Source organism: Chinchilla lanigera, unplaced genomic scaffold (assembly GCF_000276665.1).
Source record: "Chinchilla lanigera isolate Chin_1 unplaced genomic scaffold, ChiLan1.0 scaffold00054, whole genome shotgun sequence".
NCBI lineage: Eukaryota > Metazoa > Chordata > Mammalia > Rodentia > Chinchillidae > Chinchilla > Chinchilla lanigera.
The window spans coordinates 11,799,164-11,819,980 of NW_004955455.1; the positions used below are offsets into that span (position 1 = coordinate 11,799,164).

At 41.1% G+C, this 20,817-nt stretch overlaps 1 protein-coding gene across 7 annotated transcripts in view; it reads left to right on the plus strand.

Annotated features, from left to right (window-relative positions):
* Positions 1-20,817, plus strand: part of Cit (citron rho-interacting serine/threonine kinase) — a 166,748-nt gene that overhangs the window by 94,149 nt on the left and 51,782 nt on the right. For all 7 annotated transcript variants that reach the window (XM_005396520.2, XM_005396522.2, XM_005396521.2 and 4 more), the window contains 5 exons: positions 237-332; positions 5,101-5,217; positions 6,196-6,305; positions 7,447-7,621; positions 12,231-12,428. In XM_005396520.2, coding sequence (XP_005396577.1) covers positions 237-332; positions 5,101-5,217; positions 6,196-6,305; positions 7,447-7,621; positions 12,231-12,428 — 696 coding nt within the window. The remainder of the gene's footprint in view (positions 1-236; positions 333-5,100; positions 5,218-6,195; positions 6,306-7,446; positions 7,622-12,230; positions 12,429-20,817) is intronic.

A 20,817-nucleotide genomic window follows, 5' to 3' on the forward strand; every position in this document is an offset into this window, starting at 1 on the left:
CAGGCCTCACGGCCCACTAGCGGTGTGTGTATTTGTGTGTGCATACTTGGACTTGGGACATCCAGGGCCAAGGCATGGTGGTGATTTCCTTCCCGAGAGCCGTAGACTAGTAATGGAGGAGAAGCTGCCTGCCATCTGTGGCACCTGTGCCAAAGTCATGTTTCCTGTGAGTGACTAACATACATTGGCTGTGTCCTTCCCTTTGCACACCTGACCACCTGTTCTTTTGTGCCCAGGAGCTGGAGGAGAAACACCGGGAGGCCCAAGTGTCAGCGCAGCACCTAGAAGTACACTTGAAGCAGAAAGAGCAGCACTACGAGGAGAAAATTAAAGTAAAGACACTTTGTGACCCTCCCTGGTATCCCTCCAGCTGTGCTGTTAGCTCCCTTCTCATCCGGGGCACTTCCGGTCACTTCTTGCTAGGCCAAAGGATTTGCGGGGAAAATGCTGTCCTAACTCCATGGTGGAAGGCTTGGGGTCTAAGGTTAAAAAAAAAAACAAAAAGAAGGGAAAAAAAAGTCATTATCTAGTACAATTCTGCCTTTAATTTTTAAAAAACTTACTGTCATTCAGTACACACTAATTTAGAGTTACCTATGCGTTCACCACATTCCTTATTTTTTATTTTCACACTTTGGCTCCTTTTTCCTTTTGTTCATTTTTAAAAATTTTTTCCTTCTGTTTAAAGTATATCCTTGACAAGCTCTTCCTTTAGTGAAGATCTGCTAGTGAGCGTTCTCTGTCCAGTTTGTCTGAAAATGTGTTTATTTAACTCCCACTGTTGAGGTGTTGACAGGAACGAGAATTTATCTTTTTGCATCACTGTATAAAGATACAGCCCCTTGACTTTTAGCTGCTAGTACTGCTATTGTGAAGTCATTTGCCAGTCTAACTACTGTTCTCTTTGAAAGTAATCCAACATTTTTCTTTAAATTTTCACTTGTTTTTAATGCTTCTGAAGCTTTACTGTTAGGTGCCTAGATATGGATGTCTTTTTATTTACTGTGCTTGCGATTTACTGCAATTTTGAATAGATTGGTATCTTTTTTATTTTAAATCAATCCCAAGAAATTAGTGGTGTTTATATCTTGAATATTTTCTCTTCTTTTCCTTTAGAGAATTTGATTTGGTATGTGTTAGATCACCTCTAGTCTATCCTTTTGCATATTTTTTATTTTTTTATCTCCTTGTGCCGTATTCTGGGTAAGTTTCTCTGACTTATTTTCCAGTTTCTTAATTCTTTCTAATCTACCGGTAAAGCTATCTATTAGGTTTTTAATTTCAGTAATAGTATTTTTTATTTCTAGACATTCTATTTGGTCCATCCTCAAATTTACTAGGTTATTTAAAACAATATGCCAGGCATGATCTTAGGCTAATTCTAGCACTCAGGAGACTGAGACAGAAGGATCATTAGTTCAAGCCTAGCCTGGGCACAACTTAGTGAGATCCTTTATCAAAACACAGAAATATAATAACTTTTGATTCTGTATATTTATTTTTAGTCTGTCTTTTATTTCTTGAGCTGCATCAAGCATAGTTATTTGATGATATATATTTTGGAGGTCTGTTTTTGCTCTTTCTATCATTTATTTTTTAATTAAGTTTATTGGTAACTTTTAGGTATACATAACGATCACATTCTCTATAGGGAATTTGTACCTGTACATGATATAACTTGATTCTCTTTTTCCCCCATTCCCCTACCCACCCTTCAACCCCTCTTCCCCTCCTTATTCACAAAAGTTTTGTTTCTGTTTTTTTCCTTCTTTTCTCATCATTTTTTTCTTCTTCCTTCCTTCGTTTCTCCCTTCCCCATGTCTAGTTCCCTTTCCCATTTCAACATTTTCTTCCTATTTCACAATATCTATTGTACATTTTTACATTTTATTTATATATTATACATTTTATTTACACTTTCCGTTTCTTACATTAAAGAAACAATGCAGTGTTTAAACACATATGTCTGATTTATTTCACTTAAGGGTATGGCCTCAAGGTGTATCCATTTAGAGATGTCTCAAGCTCATCCTTCTTTATAGCAGAGTAGTACTCCATTGTATAAAAATCCCCATCTTTTTTATCCAGGCACAGTAGCACATGCTTCTAATCCTAGCACTTGGGAAGCTGAAGCAGGAGGATTGCTGTGAGTTTGAGGCCAGCTGAGGCTACCTAGTAAGTTGAAGGCCAGGCTGAGCTATGTAGCAAAATTCTGTCTCAAAAAACCAAAACCAAAACCAAGCCCCAGTCCACCCAAAACAAAACTGAAGCTCAGGTTTATTTCATTTAGTAGATGCCTTAGATTAAAAACAGCCTTTCAAATTGACATGGTGACACAGGCCTGTCATCCTAGCTGGGAGGCTGAGGCAGGAAAACAGCAAATTTGATCCTGAACTAGGCAACTTAGTGACTTAGTAAGACTCTGTCTCAAAATAAAAATAGGTCTAGTGATGTAGCTCAGTGTTAAAGTCAAGGATTCAATCCCCAGTACTACAAAAACAAAACAAAACAAAACAAAACAAAACAAAACAAAGAAAACATCAAAACATCTTTGTATCATCCTTTTTCCTGCTTTTGCTTTCACTTAGATTTTGTCTGAAATTTCTCACTTTCTTAACAACTTTGTTTCCAGGGGAAATGTTGTCTTACCAGAAATGGATGCCAACCTATCTGTCGTTCTCCTTTTAAAATCACATTGCATTTTCTTTTTTTTTTTTGAGACAAGGTCTCACTGTATAGTTCAGGCTGGTCTTGAACTCACTATGTAGCACAGGGTGGCTTCAAACTCTGTGGTGATCCTCCTGCTTCAGCCTCCTGAGTGCTAGGATTACAGTCGTGTGCCATTACACCTCATTCACATTGCATTTTCTAATTCTCACCAAACCTTTGATTCATTCTTATGTTCTTGAGAATCTGGCAGTGGTCATTATATTGCATGTGTTATCTCTTTCCCTTCCCAGTACAGACCCTCAAAGAGTTGTTGATTTTTGTGACAATCCATTCATGGATTTGATTAGCATCATCAGAGTTGAATGGTCTTTTCTTGGGGAGTCAAACACATACAAGATTGCCCAGCATTGCCACCACTACCACTTTGGTATGACATTGTCACTTATCACTGAAAGAAATACAGGAAAATAATCCAGAAGTGACCTAAAAGTATTTTCACTGTAGTGCATTTAAAATTTTACATACCAATCTTTCTTTTTAGATTGGAATTTTTATTGGCTTCCAGACTTTTACCTTGAGATAAACTAATTTTCAGAGAATGATGAGTCTGTATAAACCCACTGGTACCTTTGGATGATGACAGTAGCCCTTTGTAAAATTCATACTGATGCTCCTGTCAAAAGCCATATGTTATCTTACATTGATTAAGGCGTCTTCAGTGAAATCTCTCATTGCTCCCCCTCCCGCCCAGTTCATCTTCTTGTTCATTCTTCTGCCATTTGAGCCCTATCAAAGCTGAGAGGTGGTTCCATCCTGATAGAGGCTTATACCTTCTGGTTCACTGTACCTCTCCGTGGTATCCGTCACTGCCAAAGTTGAGATCTTACTTTGAACAGAGTTATCCTGAAATTGTTATCCTTTCACTGTTTAAGCACATCATAAAAACAAAAGGAACATACTTGGTCAAGATATGATGTGGTCTCCACTAACCTTCTAGGTAGAAGGAACTTTGTTTTATTGATCCCAGAGAAGGTGAGGGAAAGATCTGTTGTCTATCTTCCCTCCTGGAACCTGTGCAGAACCATTTCTTTTTAACCTTTTCTGTGTTCTGTTTCCTGTTCCAGCTTTTATAAAGCCATTTTAGTAATGATTATGATCATACCCTTGATGCTACCCTGTTCTTGCTCATAATTTTAGAATCAAACTTAGACATCCAAGAGAGGAGGCCACTTATCATCCTACTGAGCTGTTTCCCGCCTCTCACGACCCTGTTCTTCACCTTTTGCTCTTCTCTGCCAACTCCCATTCTGTGTTTTTCATCAGTCCTAGTTTAAAGCCTCCTTTGAAACCTGTTCTTTCCTTTATCATGTGCACCTCTTCCCTGCTGACTCGCTCTTTTTAGGGATGCCGTCCCCATGAGCTGTGAAGGCTTCCTCACAATAGGCATTGTGGGAAAGGCAGATTTCAGTCCTGTCCATGACCCCAATTCTTGCAGCTTTATCCCCAATATCCTGTTCTTCTTTATGCAGTAGTATCATTTGCAAAAGTAGAATTGATTCTCTGTGATGAAAAAGACAGGGTCATGGCCAAAGGCCACTTGTTTTGGCAACTGGTAGAACTCTGTGTCTCACAGAACTTTAGATCAAGCTGGTCGTTGGTGACACCATTACTGTTTTATTTTACTTTTTCCTCTTGGGGATAGTAGGTGCTGACAGTGGTGTTCTCAGCTGTGAGAACACATGGTTTCTATCCTCCTGGGAAAGGTTTCTGTTCCCACTGACTTTTCTTTCTTCTAGCTGGATCAGAGGAAAGAAACCTTTTTTCCCATTTGGTATCTTTTCCATCCTTTGACTAACTACCTGTGTTATTGGTGGGCAACATCTTCTGGTCCCTGGTTGTTTCAGAACTCGGCCTCAGTCACACGGACTTCCTCTTCTCTTCAGCTTCTTCCCTCCACACAAACCCTGGGCGTGTCCAGAATTAATTTTGTACAAATTAGCATCAGGGGACATTCTGAGAACCACTGGTTTGTTGGCTAAGAAAAAGTTGTCCTCAGGTAATAGTCGCAAATTATAAAAACTTTATTTTTGAGGTCTAGATTATGAAAAAGATCTTTCTCTCCCGTCTCATTCTGGAGTCTAATTCTTTTTGGATGTATCCTTCTGGTCTTTAAAATCAGGGTTGCTGATTTTAAAAGAAGTTCCAAGAGACCCACTGTTACTTGCTATTTGATGGTGGGATCTGAATCCTTAATCTTATCCTGTTGGGAAGCAGACTTTCCATAGTTGCCTTCTTTTGCTCTTGACTTTGGAGGCCGTGGGCCTTGCTACCACTACTTCCCCCACTTCCCCACCTCCTTTTTCTCAAGTGTCCCATTTAGTTCTCCCCTTGGTGTGGCTCCCGGGACATTCACTTCTCTTGTTTCCGTAGGTGTTGGACAATCAGATAAAGAAGGACCTGGCGGACAAAGAGAGCCTCGAGAACCTGATGCAGAGACACGAAGAGGAGGCCCACGAGAAGGGCAAGATTCTCAGCGAGCAGAAGGCGGTAGGTAGAAGGACTGACAAAGCCAATTTTCCAGGGAGTGCTGTTGAAATTTGCCGAGAATCACTCACTTGAAAAGACTGCACTTTGGTGATTTCTTTCTGTGCAAGCTTGTGGCGTTTGTAGGAAACAGGAAGCTTTCTCCGAAACCACTTCCTGTCCTCAAAGCCATGGAGCCAGTGGCTCTGGGTGGCGAGTTTTGTACTCCTCTTTAATAGCTCCTGCTGATCTGCCCCCTCATGAGATTGTTTAAAATGCCCAGTGGCTTTGGTTTCCTGCATTTTTGTGCTAAATGTGACGATTTCTCTCCTTTCTAATTAATCCACGTAGGCAGTTGTTTCAGGAACTTGTAGCTAACAGCATTCACCTATGATGCTTCTTCTTAATACTGCTGTATTATGTGTATGATACTGTATTATCTCATACCCTGTTGAGACTTCCCGCATCAGAATCTCTAAGGCAGGGTCCTGGGAAAGTGTATTTTTAACCAGTACCCACTCTATTCCACCCCCAGTTCTTATGATTCAGTAAGTTGGGGAATATGAAATATGTGATAAATATGAACTTGTACATTCAAGTTAGAGGTTCCTGCAGGCCAGGCCACATGCAGACGACGGGACTATAAGGGACTCTGTTTATTTATAGGATGTCAGGTTCTGGAATAGTTCCTTCTGTGTATTTCCAATGGAAGCCACTCAGCTTGTGGGAGGAGGAGCATTTAATTTTGAAAAACAATGGAGTAGTGATGTCTATAATCTTCAGGGTATGGACTAGTTGAGTCCCTTGTTACCTCTGGCCAAACCACTGGCATATATGTGCTGCCAAAGCGAGCACACCACTGGCATTTCAGATAAGACTTTTATCTGGGCTCACATGCTCCACATTAATCCCATTCTGCTGTAACCGTGTGTGTGTGTGTGTGTGTGTGTGTGTGTGTGTGTGTGTGTGTGTGTGAGGTTTCAAAAGTCCCCTGTGTTTCAGATGATCAATGCCATGGATTCCAAGATCAGATCTCTAGAACAGAGAATTGTGGAACTTTCTGAAGCCAATAAACTTGCAGCAAACAGCAGCCTCTTTACCCAAAGGAACATGTAAGTGTTCAGATTCTGTGTACATTATCACACTTTGGTCTTCTCTCCTAGTATGTAAACTTTGTTGTCCTTCGTTCTGATAGAGCTGGAGCAGATTTATTCTTGCCCTGGCCCTCCCATACTTTTTTTTTTTTTTTTTTTTTTTGGTCTTTTTGAGACAGGGTTTCACTATGCAGTTCAGGCTGGCCTTGAGCTCACTTTACGGCCTAGGCTGTCCTTGAACTTGCAGCAATCCTCCTGCCTCAGCCTCCTGAGTGCTGGGATTACAGGCATGTGCCACCATGCCTGGCTACCGCTCCTCTACTTGTTTGCCTTCTCTTAAGTGAGTTGTCTTGAGTTGAGTTTTCTTAAATACCTCACATTACCATCAATGTTTTGCTCTCTCGAAGGAGGCTATTTATAGCTTGCTTTTGGAGAGCTGCTGTCCTTGTTTCTCAGACTTGCCTCCCCTAATTAGTAAGAGGTGATCTTGTGTGCACCCAGGTGGGCCATCCATTCTGCTGCAGTTAGGCCGTGCCCTGGGGAGGATGTCTGGACTTTACAAGGACTGTCTGTATTTGGGGCACTTTGATCCTAATCTTTCTGCCTGGAAAATTATAATCTCCAGGATTTTTTTCCCCTTAGATTTTTTCTCTTTGAAGATCTTTCAAAAACATTTCCTAACACAAACCAGTTTGGTAGGCTGCTTTTCAGTCTTTGAGTTGCTCTAGTTTTGACACTTGTAAGTGGTTTGGTGGTGAGGTAAGGAAGTCCTACAAAGAACTAGAAGAAACAGCACTCTGTTTTCATCAGACCTTTTCCCCAGAGCCTGTGTTAAGGAGCTATGGAGGCGTTCTCGTAGCTAAGAGGGCCCCTTTCTGACTCTCCAAGAAAGAAATGAAAAGGTCTACCAAAGGACTGAAGTGTTAGTATCTCTGACAACCTAAGTTTCTGTCCTTAACCCCAGAGGCAAGAGACTCTCAGATTCCCACCCTATGATCATGTCCCCAAGGGCAGATCAGGAGGGAGCTAACCTGGGAATAGCCACAGTTCACTCGATGAGGGCACACACTGAAGCCGTTTCTGCCTGTCCTTCTAAGGAGACATGCTCAGCTCTGACATGACTGTGATTTTGTTTGGATCCTCCCACCACCCCCACCAGGAAGGCCCAGGAAGAGATGATTTCAGAACTCAGGCAACAGAAATTTTATCTGGAGACCCAGGCTGGGAAACTGGAGGCCCAGAACCGAAAGCTGGAAGAGCAGCTGGAGAAAATCAGCCACCAAGATCACAGTGACAAGAATCGGCTGCTGGAGCTAGAGACAAGATTGCGGGAGGTGAGAGTGTGGGGTGATCTCTTGAGAGGCTTTGTTGCAGGATGCAGGTCTCAAACCAACCAGTTCTCAAGCAGAAATCGGTATAGATGCAGGAGGCATTGTGCATGACAAATAAGAGCTACAGACTGTGCCGCATGGATCTGGTTAGAATCTGTCTCCACTTCTTATTAGTTTTATAACCTCCATTAATTTTTCAGGCTACTGAATCTTTCTGTGCTCCAAGTTTCTTGTTGGTAACATGGTAGTGATAGTGGTGTCTCTTTCCTAGGGTCTTGTGGGGATTATATAAATTGGGGCATCTGTCAAATGAGAGCAGAATAATTCCTCCTTTACCAGAGTTTAATGAGGGCCACACCATGTAGTCCATACGTGGATCTGGGCACTGTTGGACATGTAACAGAGCTCAGTGACAGGGGGTTTGTTAGTGACAGAGGTCTCATAATGACAGGGCAAGAATAAACCATAAAACCAAACTTAAGTTTATTTGATGGAATAAATTCTCTTCAAATGAGAGCAGATGTGTTCAGGGTGATATGGCCATACACAGGAATTCTTTTCAGAGATATAAGGAAGCTGGAAAAAAAAGCCAGGTTTTTAAGAGGAAAGTATAGCAAATTTGGTTGTAGATATGTTAAGGTTGACTGAAGCCATGAAGCTACATTCTTATATTGTGTGTTTATTAAATGTGTGCTGTGTGCCGGTTATTAGCCTGAATATACAGTGGTGAGGACAGGAGTTCTTGATTTGGGGGGTTCTCAGCCTAGTAGCCAGGGGTAGGTGGCTACGTAGAAGCAGGATTCAAGGGTAGTGGTTATTGGAAGTTGGACACGTGGGCTGGGAATGAAGATACAGTGTCTCATACATGGTAGATGCTCAAATATTTGTGATGGAATTCTTCAAAGAGCAGATGATCTTTCTTAAGGAAAATACTGTTAAGCATACAAGTCTGAGGACTGAACTTTGGGGGATAAACACGTATAGGCAAGTCTTAATTTGTACTAGAATATTAAAATGAAGCCCTTTTCCAGAGAACAGAAAAATGGTATCATCTCATGTTTTTAGCAGTTGGGGAGGTGTGAAACCGGCTTCTTTAGGATCACCTGGAGTGTTTTAACACGCAGAGTCCTAGGTGTTCACCTTCAGCTTTTCAAGATGGAATTGGCAAGGGGGAAAGGAATTTGCACTTTAACAAACCCCTAAGTGACTCTTGTTTTCCCTGGAATTTGAGATTGTTTGAAAGCCTTAGGGGGTGGTCTTTTATTATCCGGGATATATTTTCACTTTTCCTGGTAGAAGCAGCCTTCAGGGTATGAGTGTAAATAATCCAGACAGATTTCTTTATCCTGGGAACATCGTCTGCTGTCTTTTGCTTTCTTTTTCCACATATGTGGGTCTTAGCAAGCCTGCCGTACAGCTTCTCTGGGCAATTAAAATGTCCCCAGGAAGCTTGCTGCCTTTTTCACGAATCGCTGTGGCTAGCTCCCCCAAGGATGGTAGGAGAAACTTAAAATGTTTCATGAGAGGCTCAGGGCTCTATTCTCCCTGGGAGTTGTGGAGTTTAGCTCTAAATTTAACAAGACTGGTCTATCTTCTCTTGGCCACATGCTGCTGTTGAGATTGAGGGCAGAGGCCTCAGCTTCCAGTTTGGTCTACTTTAAAGGGCCTTTAGCCCTCGCTAACTTTTTTGGGTGGAGGCGGGCATTCTTCTCTTCCCTCTCCTCTCCTCTCCTCTCCTCTCCTCTCCTCTGCTCTGCTCTGCTCTGCTCTGCTCTGCTCTGCTCTGCTCTGCTCTCCTGTCCTCTTTCTTCTTCTTCTTTGTTTTGAGGAAGGTTCCAGACTGGGCTTGAACTCACTGTGTAGCCCAGGCTGGTCTCAAACTCGTGGCAAGTCTCCTGAGTGCTGGGATGACAGGCATGCACCCCCATGCCTGGCTCCTTCCCCTACCTTGCAGGTAATGGTACATCTTCTTGAGCAACATGTGTGGAGTTGCCAGGGTGCAGGGCCCCTGAGTTCTCCTTTTGTTGCCCAGCATCTGTATGTGTGACCTTTGCTTTACTCGCTGTTGCCTATTTTTGGTTTTGCCAAGGAGCATTGGGAATTTTCAGGCTTGCTATAGGATCCTAGCCTGCTCTGACTGCTGGCATTTTAATGAGACAGACAGTTAGGTACAACATTTGTAAGTATGGACTTGAGCCAAACTTCTTGGGTTCAAATACCAGCCCTTCCTTTTTTTTTTTTAAAGTTATGTGACATTTGCTCAGTTGGCTACCATCTCAGTGCCACAACTTGCTTCTCTATAGAGTGGAGGTAACAGTAGGACCTCCTTTATTGGGTTTTCATGAGGGTGAGGTGAGTGAATACAGTGCCTCTGTCTTGTATGCTTTCACGTCATCATTGTCATCATCACTGTCATCTTAATCATTATTAGAGAGGCCTCACAGTCATGGTTTCAGCTACCCCCGCTTCATTTAGGACTTCCAGATGTAGTTACAACCCTGCCCTTTCTCTTGAGTCTGTGACCCACTGTTGCAATAGTCATTAGACCTCTGCATTTCGATGCCTCCTGTGGAGCTGAAGTTCAGCACGGTAAGACTCAATTTCTTGTCTTTCTTTTCACGCTGGCTCTTGCCCTCCTCTTCCTTGTTGCAGCCAGTGGTCCCCTTTCTGTGTAATGTGTGTGTCCTGAAGTACTGGATACACCTTTGACTTTCCTCTGGCCTCTGTTCCCTGCCCCATCTGTAGTTAACCACTGACTCCTGGGGGTTAAGTCTTTTGCAATTCTTTCTTCTCCTTGAGACTTGGATGTCATCCTTTCTGGGGAGGCTTCTTCGCTCGCTGCATGCCCCATTTGTATCCCTACAGCTTACTGTGCTAAGCTCATCATCCTGGGTTCCTCTTGGCTGTCTTCTTAGACAGTGAGCTCTCCAAGCGCAACGAACATCTCTTATTTGCTTGGCCTTGGTCCCGAGGACAATTTTGCCAGCATTTGTTAGGTCAGTAGATGTGCCACAGTCTTACTTATGTGTATACTTTTGGATGTCTTGCTTCCTTCATCTGGAATTTTCTTTCCCTTCTTATCTGCTTGTTTGACTCCTTTAGATTTGTTTGAAGAATTTAATAGATTCAAAATTACCTTCTCTACCTCTCTGCTATGTTCTCACAACCTCCCTACATGTCCTGACCATTGCATTTGACCACAGTATACAGGAATGGTTGATTTCATGAAGCAGAGACTGTCTTTCATCTTTGTATTCCCTTTTACATAGAAATTGCTGTGTAAGCTTTTCTTAAATAAATGGATGAAACATTGAATAGATACATGGATGGATGGATAGATGGAGGGAGGAATTATTACCTTAGTGTGTTACCTTAATGTAGAATATCAATTTAGAATAAATCAGAGCATGACTGTTTACAAATAATTCAGCCTGTTGTCCATTTGCATTCTAACTGCAAAGGTGTTCCTATTACTAATAGGATGTTATTTATATCCGTTTACCTTTACATGCTTTTCTAATAAGAATAGTCATCATTTTTCATTCAACATTTTTACCGTGTGATTTTTCTTTTGAAAGCTGTCCACTCATTTGGATATTTGTAAAGGATGATTAGTATACACTGTCTTATATCCATAGGGGAGTGGCTCTAGGATCCCCCAGTGATACAAAAATCTGCAAATGTAAGCTGAGTGTGGTGGTGGATGGCTGTAATTCTAGCTACTCAGGAGGCTGTGGTAAGAGAATTGCAAGTTTAAGGTCAGCTTGAGCAACTATCTCACCAATACAAGGAAGGAAGGGAAGAGAGAGAGAGAGAGAGAGGGAGAGAGGGAAAGAAAGAAAGACAGAAAGAAAGAAAGAAAAGGAAGAAAAAAAAGAAAGAGAAAGCCAGTCCGCCAAGGATGTCACTCAGTGATAGAGCACACATGAGGTCTTGGATTCAATCTCTAACATTGCAAACAACAAGAACAACAACAACGTACACCAAACCAACCAACTCAGATGCTCAAGTCCCTTCTATAGAATGAAGTAGTATTTGCGTATAACCATCACATACTCTACATAAACTATACATCCTTCCTGTATACTTTAAATCATTCTAGAGTACCTAATACAAGGTGAGTGCTGTGTAAATAGTTGTTATACTATATTATTCAGGGAAGGGGCTGGGGATTTAGCTCAGCGGCAAAAGCGCCTGCCTGGCAAGCACAAGGTTGTGAATTCGGTTCCCGGTACCGGAGAAAAACCAAAAAAATAAAAAATAAAAAAATATATTATTCAGGGAATAGTGACAAGAAAAAAAGCTATATGTGCTTAGACATGTCCAGTACAAATACAGTTGTTTTTCTCTGAATATTTTCAAATAATGGCTGGTTGAAACCATAGGTGCAGAACCCATGGATCTAGAGGGCAGGCTGTACATCCTCCTGTGTTTTCTCACTGATGATCTTTGAGGTGCATGGAAGTCAGACCCATTGTATCCCCCTACCCTCCAGCCCTGAGTGCTGAGAAATTGTTTCTGAGACCAGGTTTAAGCTGCAGGTTGAACAGCAGGTCACATCTTCACTTTGTCTTCCTTCAAGGTCAACGAAGCATCTCTGCCTTTCTCCTAGGTCAGTCTGGAGCATGAAGAGCAGAAACTGGAGCTGAAGCGCCAGCTCACAGAGCTGCAGCTGTCCTTGCAAGAGCGTGAATCCCAGCTCACTGCCCTGCAGGCTGCCCGGGCTGCCCTGGAGAGCCAGCTTCGCCAGGCAAAGACAGAGCTGGAGGAGACGACTGCGGAAGCTGAAGAGGAGATTCAGGCTCTCACGGTAGGTCTGTGAGCGGCCTCTCAGGCTAAGCCATCTGTGCTGGGATGAGTGTGGTCTCTGCTCAGATGAGTGTGGTACAGAGGATCTTTGCTCACTCATAGAGATTTCAAGAGGGAACAAGTGATCCACAGAGATAGTTACTGGACAGAAAAATTGGCTTGCACAGGCTTTTTCACTGGAATCAGTATACAGTCTCTAGTAATATCTGTGCTTTCCTTAGTGTCCTGAAAAAATTCCTCCTCTATTTATTTTTAAAATAATCATCCTTATGTTTCAAATTTTGGTTTTGGATAATCTATTTACCAGGGTCTTCTACTTTAGTTTTTAATAGTCATTTAAGTAATAGTAATAGTCTAATATCTTATAGTAGTCTTTCTATCACATTTCTGTTTTTTTGTTTTGATTAACTTCATTTGTGTTAGTATATTTTTTTAAGGCTGGTGATTCTGTTTCATGTCTTTTATATGCCTCTCGTATGATCTGGATGGGGAAGTCTTCTGAATGAGAGATTTTTTCTCTAAAAAGGACCTGGCTTCCCTCCTCTTTGTGAGCGTATAGTCTACTTAACTGGAGAATTTTCTCAGGAGAGAGAACTTGGAAGGCTGGATTTAGATCTCAGTTTTTTCTGGAAGTCTCAAAGTGAGACTTTCGGGCCATTTTGCTGTGGCTAATCTTTCTTACAGTAATTTATCCAGGTTAACTAAAGAAGAGTTGTGTAAAAGAGTTGTGCCAACTCACTAACCTACAGAGAGAAATATAACTGTAACGTTGACTGTGACACTCTGGGTGTCCACTCTTCACATCTGCCCCCACCCCGTTTCTGGGAAGTCTACTTAGAAAACCCTATTCTTAGAAGGCTGCTTGGTGGCCCTGGAATCTTAAGACTAGAATGCTGAATGAATTTTAATGGCTAGTGTCAACTGAGCACATACATTTCTCATAGAAATATACTGTACCTGCCAAGTGGATGGGCACACTCATGCCTGCTGGTCAGGGTGCCCTCTTCTTGGGAGGATACAAAGCTGCTGATTGGGTTTTAAATGGGTACCTTTTCACTGTGACTCAACTTGGATGATGGCCCTATCTCCATCAGCTAACACCTCTGGACATCTCTTAGAGTGGGGTTGCTTTTATAGATGGCCAGGCACATTCATTGCTTATGATTTACCTTGTTTAAAAGGTGTGTGTGTGTGTGTGTGTGTGTCTTTAAACTAGTTTGATTCTTAGAAGTTATCTTGTTGAGTTTGGGGATCCTACTTGTCTTAGTTACTTTTCTTATTGCTTGACAAAATACTTGAGACCCAAAGTTAAGCGAGGAAAGGTTTATTTCAGTTCACAGTTTATAGAGATTTCAGTCCCTAGTAATCTGACTCCAAGTAGGGTGGCATGGCAGAGGGGAATTGCACAAGGTGAATTGCAGAGGAGAAACAGTCAAGGGCAGGCAGAAAGCAGTGAAGCAGCAGGAGCAGCAGCAGCAAGCCTGCCTTCCCTCTCTCCCTTTATATTCCATCCAGGCCGGAAGCCTATTGATTGGTGCCACCCACAACTTCGCTAATTCAAATCAGTGAACTAATTGAGTACCACACACCCTTCAGGCCAGTATCACACACCCTAGATCCAGCCAGCTCTGAAAAGTCCCACCTAGTCTCACGAGTGCATGAGACATTGGGGGACATCTAGATGCAAGCCATAACATTATTTGTATCAAATTGGGAATGAGATCTTTTGGTGCCACAGTCTTATGGGACCAGTCAGGAACACAATAGCTTTTACATGATCCTAGTGATGGCAGAGTAACTCCTGCATGAAGATACTTTGCAGCTTAGATTTTCTAGGACTTATGCCAAGTCTGGATATTGATCGAGACTTTAAGTTCCATCATCTCTATGAGGACACTCATCAAATAATGCTATGTGCACTCAATATTTCATTTGGCAAAAAATAGTCATGATATCTCTGTTTATACTCTGCTTTGTTTTCAAAGGGATTGAAAGCAGTTTGGCAAGATACAAATCAGTAAAACAGGACATGATAAAAATGAAAAGGCAAAGAAAATAAGTGTACAGAAGAAAAATATGGAGCTAGGAAGGACATTGATCTATAAGAATACACACCAAGAAGGCTTATACATTTCCTGGAGTTGAGTGGGTGGAGAGAGAAATAGACAGAAACACAGCATTTCTTAACTGTGATAGAGAGACACCTAAATTAGAACCACTGTTATTAATGCATTGGGTATTAATATTTCCCCTCTATGAATACCTTAGCTCTGAAAGAAAGAGAAGAAGATATCAATGATTTAATCATATTTAATGAGAACTTGCTATGTGCCTAATGCTGTGTGCTTAGCCTTTTCTCCCCAGGGTATTGGCCTGCAATTCCTCAAATCCTTTTCCTTTGGAGCTGCAAAGAAGGGCACATTTATCTCGCTGCTCTGTTGGAACTGGGAGGGCAGGTGGTGGCCATGTATCTTATCCTGCCCCTGTTTGGAAGGAGGAGGATGTAAAATAAAGCATGTGTCATTGCTGTTTATCTGTGGGGAAATTAGTCCTTTAAATCCTATCTTGCTGCTGGTTGGAATACGCTGTGTCTAGTGGCTGCTAGAAGCCGAGCACAGCAGCAAGTCACGACTTCATTTAGTCAGATGAGATCACTGCTTCAGAGCATCTTAAAAAATAAACCTCCGTAGGTCTAGAAAGTAGGGCTCTACTTCTCTTGCAGATGAAGATGCCATGGAAAATAGGGCTTGCAAAATGATGGTAGAAGTGGCTTCAGTTAGACGGCTGTTCGTAAACCCGTTATATAGAAATTCAAACCTCTGTCGGTATGCTTTAGCTTTAATTTACTTTTGAAGCTGTAGGCCACAGCCCCTATTTTTTTTTTTTAACCCCCCTTTCAGGAAAAGGGATTGAGCCCAGAGCTTTTGCACTAAACCACATCCACATACCTGTATTTTTTTTTTTTTTTTGAGACAGGGTCTCATTGAGTTGCTAAATTGCCCAGGCTAGGCTTGAATTGTAATCCTCCTGTCTTAGCCACCCAGAGTGCTAGAATTGTAGGCGTGCACCACCAGACCCTACTCGCTCTAGATTTATCTCATAGACCTGGTTATGGACAGTGTGTGGCTGTTACTCAAATGGTGTGGTTGGCTTTGTTCTGAAGAATATACTCGTTTCCAAGGGAAAAAAAAATAGTCACAAATACAATATTTTTCTCTCTCATTGTTTGAAGCCAACGTTCAGACCTAACATGAACATCAATCAAATTAAATCAGCTGGATCTAAAATGATCTCCTAGGAGGTTTGTGAGCTTCACAGCATGATGTTTTATCAATAAAAGGGAATGGTCAATTGGGCTATTATTGCTTAATTCTAAGAGGCGTCCATCTCCTAGCCTGGGAAGGGAGCAGTTACCTTGTTTGGCCTCTGCCCCTGGGCCAAATTAGATGGAACACAGCTAAATTGAAGCTCTCCTTTGATGAAGCTTGGCAGGGACAGCTGGGAGGCCATTGTTGGCCTTCCTAATGCTTTCTTTTTTCCTACTTTCACTTTACCCGTCCTGTTAATTGCATTTGCATTGAAATAGGCCATTAAAAGCTGAGATTAAGTGAAGTAGAAACCAACCGGAGAGTCAGGTTTAAACAGAAACATGCTTTTAAGATACTTAGTTATTATTGGTAGAAAAGAGTTTTCTGCTTGGACTTGATATAGAAGGCTCCATGTAATCCCTGCATTTAAGAAAGAGAATTTATAGTGCACAGATGGGTCATGTGACTGAATTGCCGGGTAGGGTGTGTGCTTAGGGTTCACCAGTAGGGCCTCATGGACATGCTTTCTCCCCCATGTTCTTTTACTGATTTCAGTCAAGCGACTATTTGAATAAGTAGGAGTCAGAAGCTTAGAGATACCCATGAAAGGAATTCTGCACAGTGTGATTATGGGATCCCAAAATCACCTTCTCTGATTTGTTAAAATTATTAATCGGTCCACACTCTCATTCTTTTACATATACATCAAGCCCTGTATTTAATTAGAAAGCCATCTGCACAATAGTCAGGGTGTAAAATTGGGGCATGTAAGGTGGCGGTCTGGCTCACAGACTACATTCACCAGAAAAGGGATGGGTTTTCGGAAGCCAGGGATTCTAGAATCATGACTCGGAATTTAGAATCAGAAGGTAGTTAGACCTCTGGACCCTGGTTTCCTTTCCTCTAATCAAGGCCATATTGCAATTTACATATTTCCTCTTTTAAATTTCCTTAAAATTAATGAAGACACAAAAACTCCCCAGAGAGCGTGTCTCTGGTTCTCAGGTGTGGCTGGATGTATTCTGCTCAGCCGCCTCAGTGTCACCTAACACTAGGTCATGGTACTCAAGTGGGTTTGTGGGTCTTTAATGGTTCCCAAGGTCAGATGATTTTTGTAATGATACTTAGGTATCATTTTGCACTTTTCACTGTGCTAACATTTGCACTCCCTAGGGTCCTCAATAATTTTTAGAGTATAAATGTTTATTTCCTATACCACCTAATACCTGATTAGCATTCAGGTATTTCACTGAGAGAATCCTAAGCTTGTCTTATTTATTTTATTAACCTGGTTTATACTATTTCGTGGACTTTGGCTTGGTGTTTTTCTTTTTCCAGTTCATTTTAAAGAAACATTAATCATATGTCTCATCATTTTCTTTCTCAGTAGTTGTTAATTGCTTATAGTGCTTCTTGTATCCACAACAGGGTCAGTTTTACTTTTTGAGTTTATGTATCACAATCAATAATAAATAAAAAGCCGTAATGACTATAGTTTACCATAACTCATGTGGTTAATTTTAGCGGGTCAATCAATATTTGAAATTTCAGATCCAGCAGGACAGTTAAATGAGTTTTTAATGGCAACTTTGCTCTTCATAAGAAAGTGGAACAGAGCTTCTGTTCCCATGTCTAGGCCGATGAACTTTTATCTGATCATGGCTGATGCTTTGAAGGAGTTGATTCTACCCTCTCAGTACAGGTCTGTCTTGGAGAGATTTCACACCAACAGTCATTTACAGTAGGGACCGGCAAAATATAGTGAGTAGACCAAATTCACTCTGTCACCTGTTTTGTGTAAGTAAAGTTTCACTGGAACACAACCATACCCTTTTATATATTGTCTATGCTTGCTTTTGCTCTGAGGGCAGATTTGAGTAGGTCAAAAATTTTTTACCAACCTTTCCTTAATTTAAGGAAAATGTTTGCTGACCCTGACCTTGAGTTAATTAAAATAAAGTTCTATTCTTCATCTAAGGAGGATTGTTGGCTTTTTGCCTTTGGTGATTATGGAGTACAGTGGTTCTTGGGGCCAGCTTGATCACTAGTCAAAAATTGAAATTTCCGCAGTAGTGCAGATGGCAATGGTCCTATTTTGTATAAATGTAATTCTTCTTGCATCAAATTAATGTCTCTGTTTCTGGCTATGTCAGTTTTCTGTCACTGTAAGAAAGTACCTGAAATAAGTAACTTATAAAGAGAAAAAGAATATTTTGGCACACAGTTTTGGCAGTCTCAATCCATGGTTGCCTGGCCTTTTGGTTTGGGCCTATGATGAGGCAATGCCTGGCAGGAGTGCATGGCAGAGCAAAACTGCTCACTTCCTGACCAGAAAAGGAAGGAGCTGAGGTCTCATAGTCCCGTTCTGGCCTAGGCTGCCCACAGCACCTCCCGACAGTGCCCCTCTGTGGACTAAGCTTTAACACATGGACCTTTGAGAGGCATTTAACATACAGACTATAGCACTGGGCAAAAAGCAGATTGATTTTTTTAAAATTAAGTTTATTGGTACATTTTAGATGTACATAATTGTCATATTCATCATAGGGAATTTGTACCTGTACAAGATATATTTTGATTCTTGTTTTTTTCCCAATCTCCTCTCCTCCCTTCAACTCTTCTTCCCCTGGCACATGCCTATAATCCCAGCACACTGGAGGCTGAGGCAGGAGGATTGCCATGAGTTCAAGGCCAGCCTGGGCTACATGGTGAGTTCAAGGCCAACCTAAACTATGTAGCAAGACCCTGCTTCTTTAAAAAAAAAAGATTCAGGTCAACCAGATTGATTTTTGGAAAAAAAGTATGATCTATTAAATTAGTCCACAAAAATATGGGCAAATTATTTAGGATGTTAATTTGAAACAAATTTTTGTAAATCTGTTTTTGTAACTATTTTTGTTCTGTTTTACCATTTTCTAGTGTTGTTCTTCTTTTGTGTATATCCAAATTCTTGGTTGTCATTTTCTTCCTACCTGAAGGACTTCTTTTAACATTTCTTTTTTTTTTTTTCTTTTAAAAATAAAAGGAGGAAAATATTAACAGACAGACAACACTTTACAAAATAGCAAAGGAACAGTACAGACAGTACGGAGTTACAAACAGAGTGGTAGGGAATTAACAATGCTTGTTGTATTATATATTTATATCTTCAAAGTGGTTTCTCATGAAAAAGATATAGACATGCAAAGCTAATCAACCAAGGACTCCTTGACAGTTTCTTTCAGCAAAGAAATACAAGACAGTAGAACAGCCATGTTAACTATCCTGCATATACATACATACAAACTTTCTCCTTCTTTCCCTTCTCTTTACCCATATCCCAGTTACCCTTTACCTTTGAGTGCTTTCCTATCAATTCTTAGACTGTCTCATATTTCTTAGGTCTAACTGTGACAAAGTCCTCTAGCTTCTGTATGTTTGATAAAGCTTTTATTTCATCTTCTTTTTTGAAAGGTATTTTTGCTGAGTATAGAATTCTAGGTTGAATAAAAAATTTTTTTTCTCTCGTACTTTCAAGTTATTGTTCTACTGTCTTCTAGTTCTCCACTCTCCCTGCCCCGATACTGTTTTTGTGAGAAATTTGTGTTTCTTGTGTTTGCTTCTTTGGTGTCTTCTCCTCCTCCCCCTCCCTCTCTTCCTCTTCCTCCTCCTCTCCCCTTCCCTTTCCGCCTCCCCCTCCCCCCTTCCTTCCCTTTTTTTTTTTGAGTCAGGGTCTCTCTGCATGTCAGGCTGACCTCAAACTCACTATGTAACTGCTGAGACTGACCTCAAACTCACAGCAATCCTCCTGCCTCAGTTTCCCAAGTGTGGGATTATAGGCATGCCCCCCCACCATACCCAGTGCTGTGTAATAATCTTTTCTATGGCTTGTTTTAAGATTTTTCTCTTTTTTTAATTTGTTTTAAGTAGTTTGATTATGATGTCCTTTAGGCTAATTGTCTTCCTGTTTCTTATGTTTGGGGTTCCCCGAACTTTTTGCTCCTGTGCATTTGTGGCTTTTGTCAACTTTGGAAACTTGTGCCCATTATTTCCTCAGATTTTTTTTCTGTTCACCTTTATACTCCTTCAGAGACTCTAGTTACATGGTTATTAGGCTGTTTGGAATTGTTTCACAGCTCACTGATGCTTTATTCTTAGTTTGAAGGCTTTTTTTTTCTCTGTATCAAAATGGTTACTTCTATGTCTTCAAGTTTACTAGTCTTTTCTTCTAAAGTTATCTTGTCAGCTCTGATAAACCTCACTAATTTATGGGAAATAGATATAGTAGAGAAAACACCACAGATCTAACATTTTCCACCTTAGTTACCTTAAAGACCTACGTAGGAAGAGTGAATTTATTTTTCTAGAGAAAGACTACATTTGCCTCTGCCTGAAACGGGGTAGTTCTGTGGGCTTTCAAGGCTAAGCAAATGGTACCATAATTCGCCATGTCTCTCAGGTCTCTTAGGACAGCCTTGGCCCCTCGTCTCTCAACTCCCACAGCCCTCTGCAGATTCCTGAATTGTGCATCCAAAACAGATTTGCGTCTATGAACTTAACCCTATTTTTTGCCCCTGCCCTCCTCCAAGCCACTGTCATTTCTTGCTTGTATGACAGCACTGATCTCAATAGTTTTTCTGCCCCTCTCTGCTTTTGTTCTGTTTTTGATCTCTTTTCCCTGGAGCATGCAAAATAATTTTTAAAAGATAAGCAGATCACATCTGTTCTTCTTAAAGCCCTCTTCTAATTTATTTCATTTTTGAATGAACCCCACATTCTTTACTGGAACTTTAAGAATTTTGGTCCCTGCTTGCCTGTCTGTCATCACCTTGGCCTAGTTTTTTTCTGTCTTGCTTTTTCTAAAATTGACCACAACTCAGAAAAAGAATATATTTTACTTGCAATTTAATGCAAGGGAGAATATATAGTCCTCCCTCAGTATCTGTGAGAGACTGTTTTCAAGACCCTCTCCCTGCCCACAGATACCAAAGTCTGCAGATGCTCAAGTCCTTATTTATAAAATGGCACAGTGTTTGCATAGAGTCAATGCACACATCCTCTTGTACACTTAAATCACCTCTAGATTACTTTTATATATATATA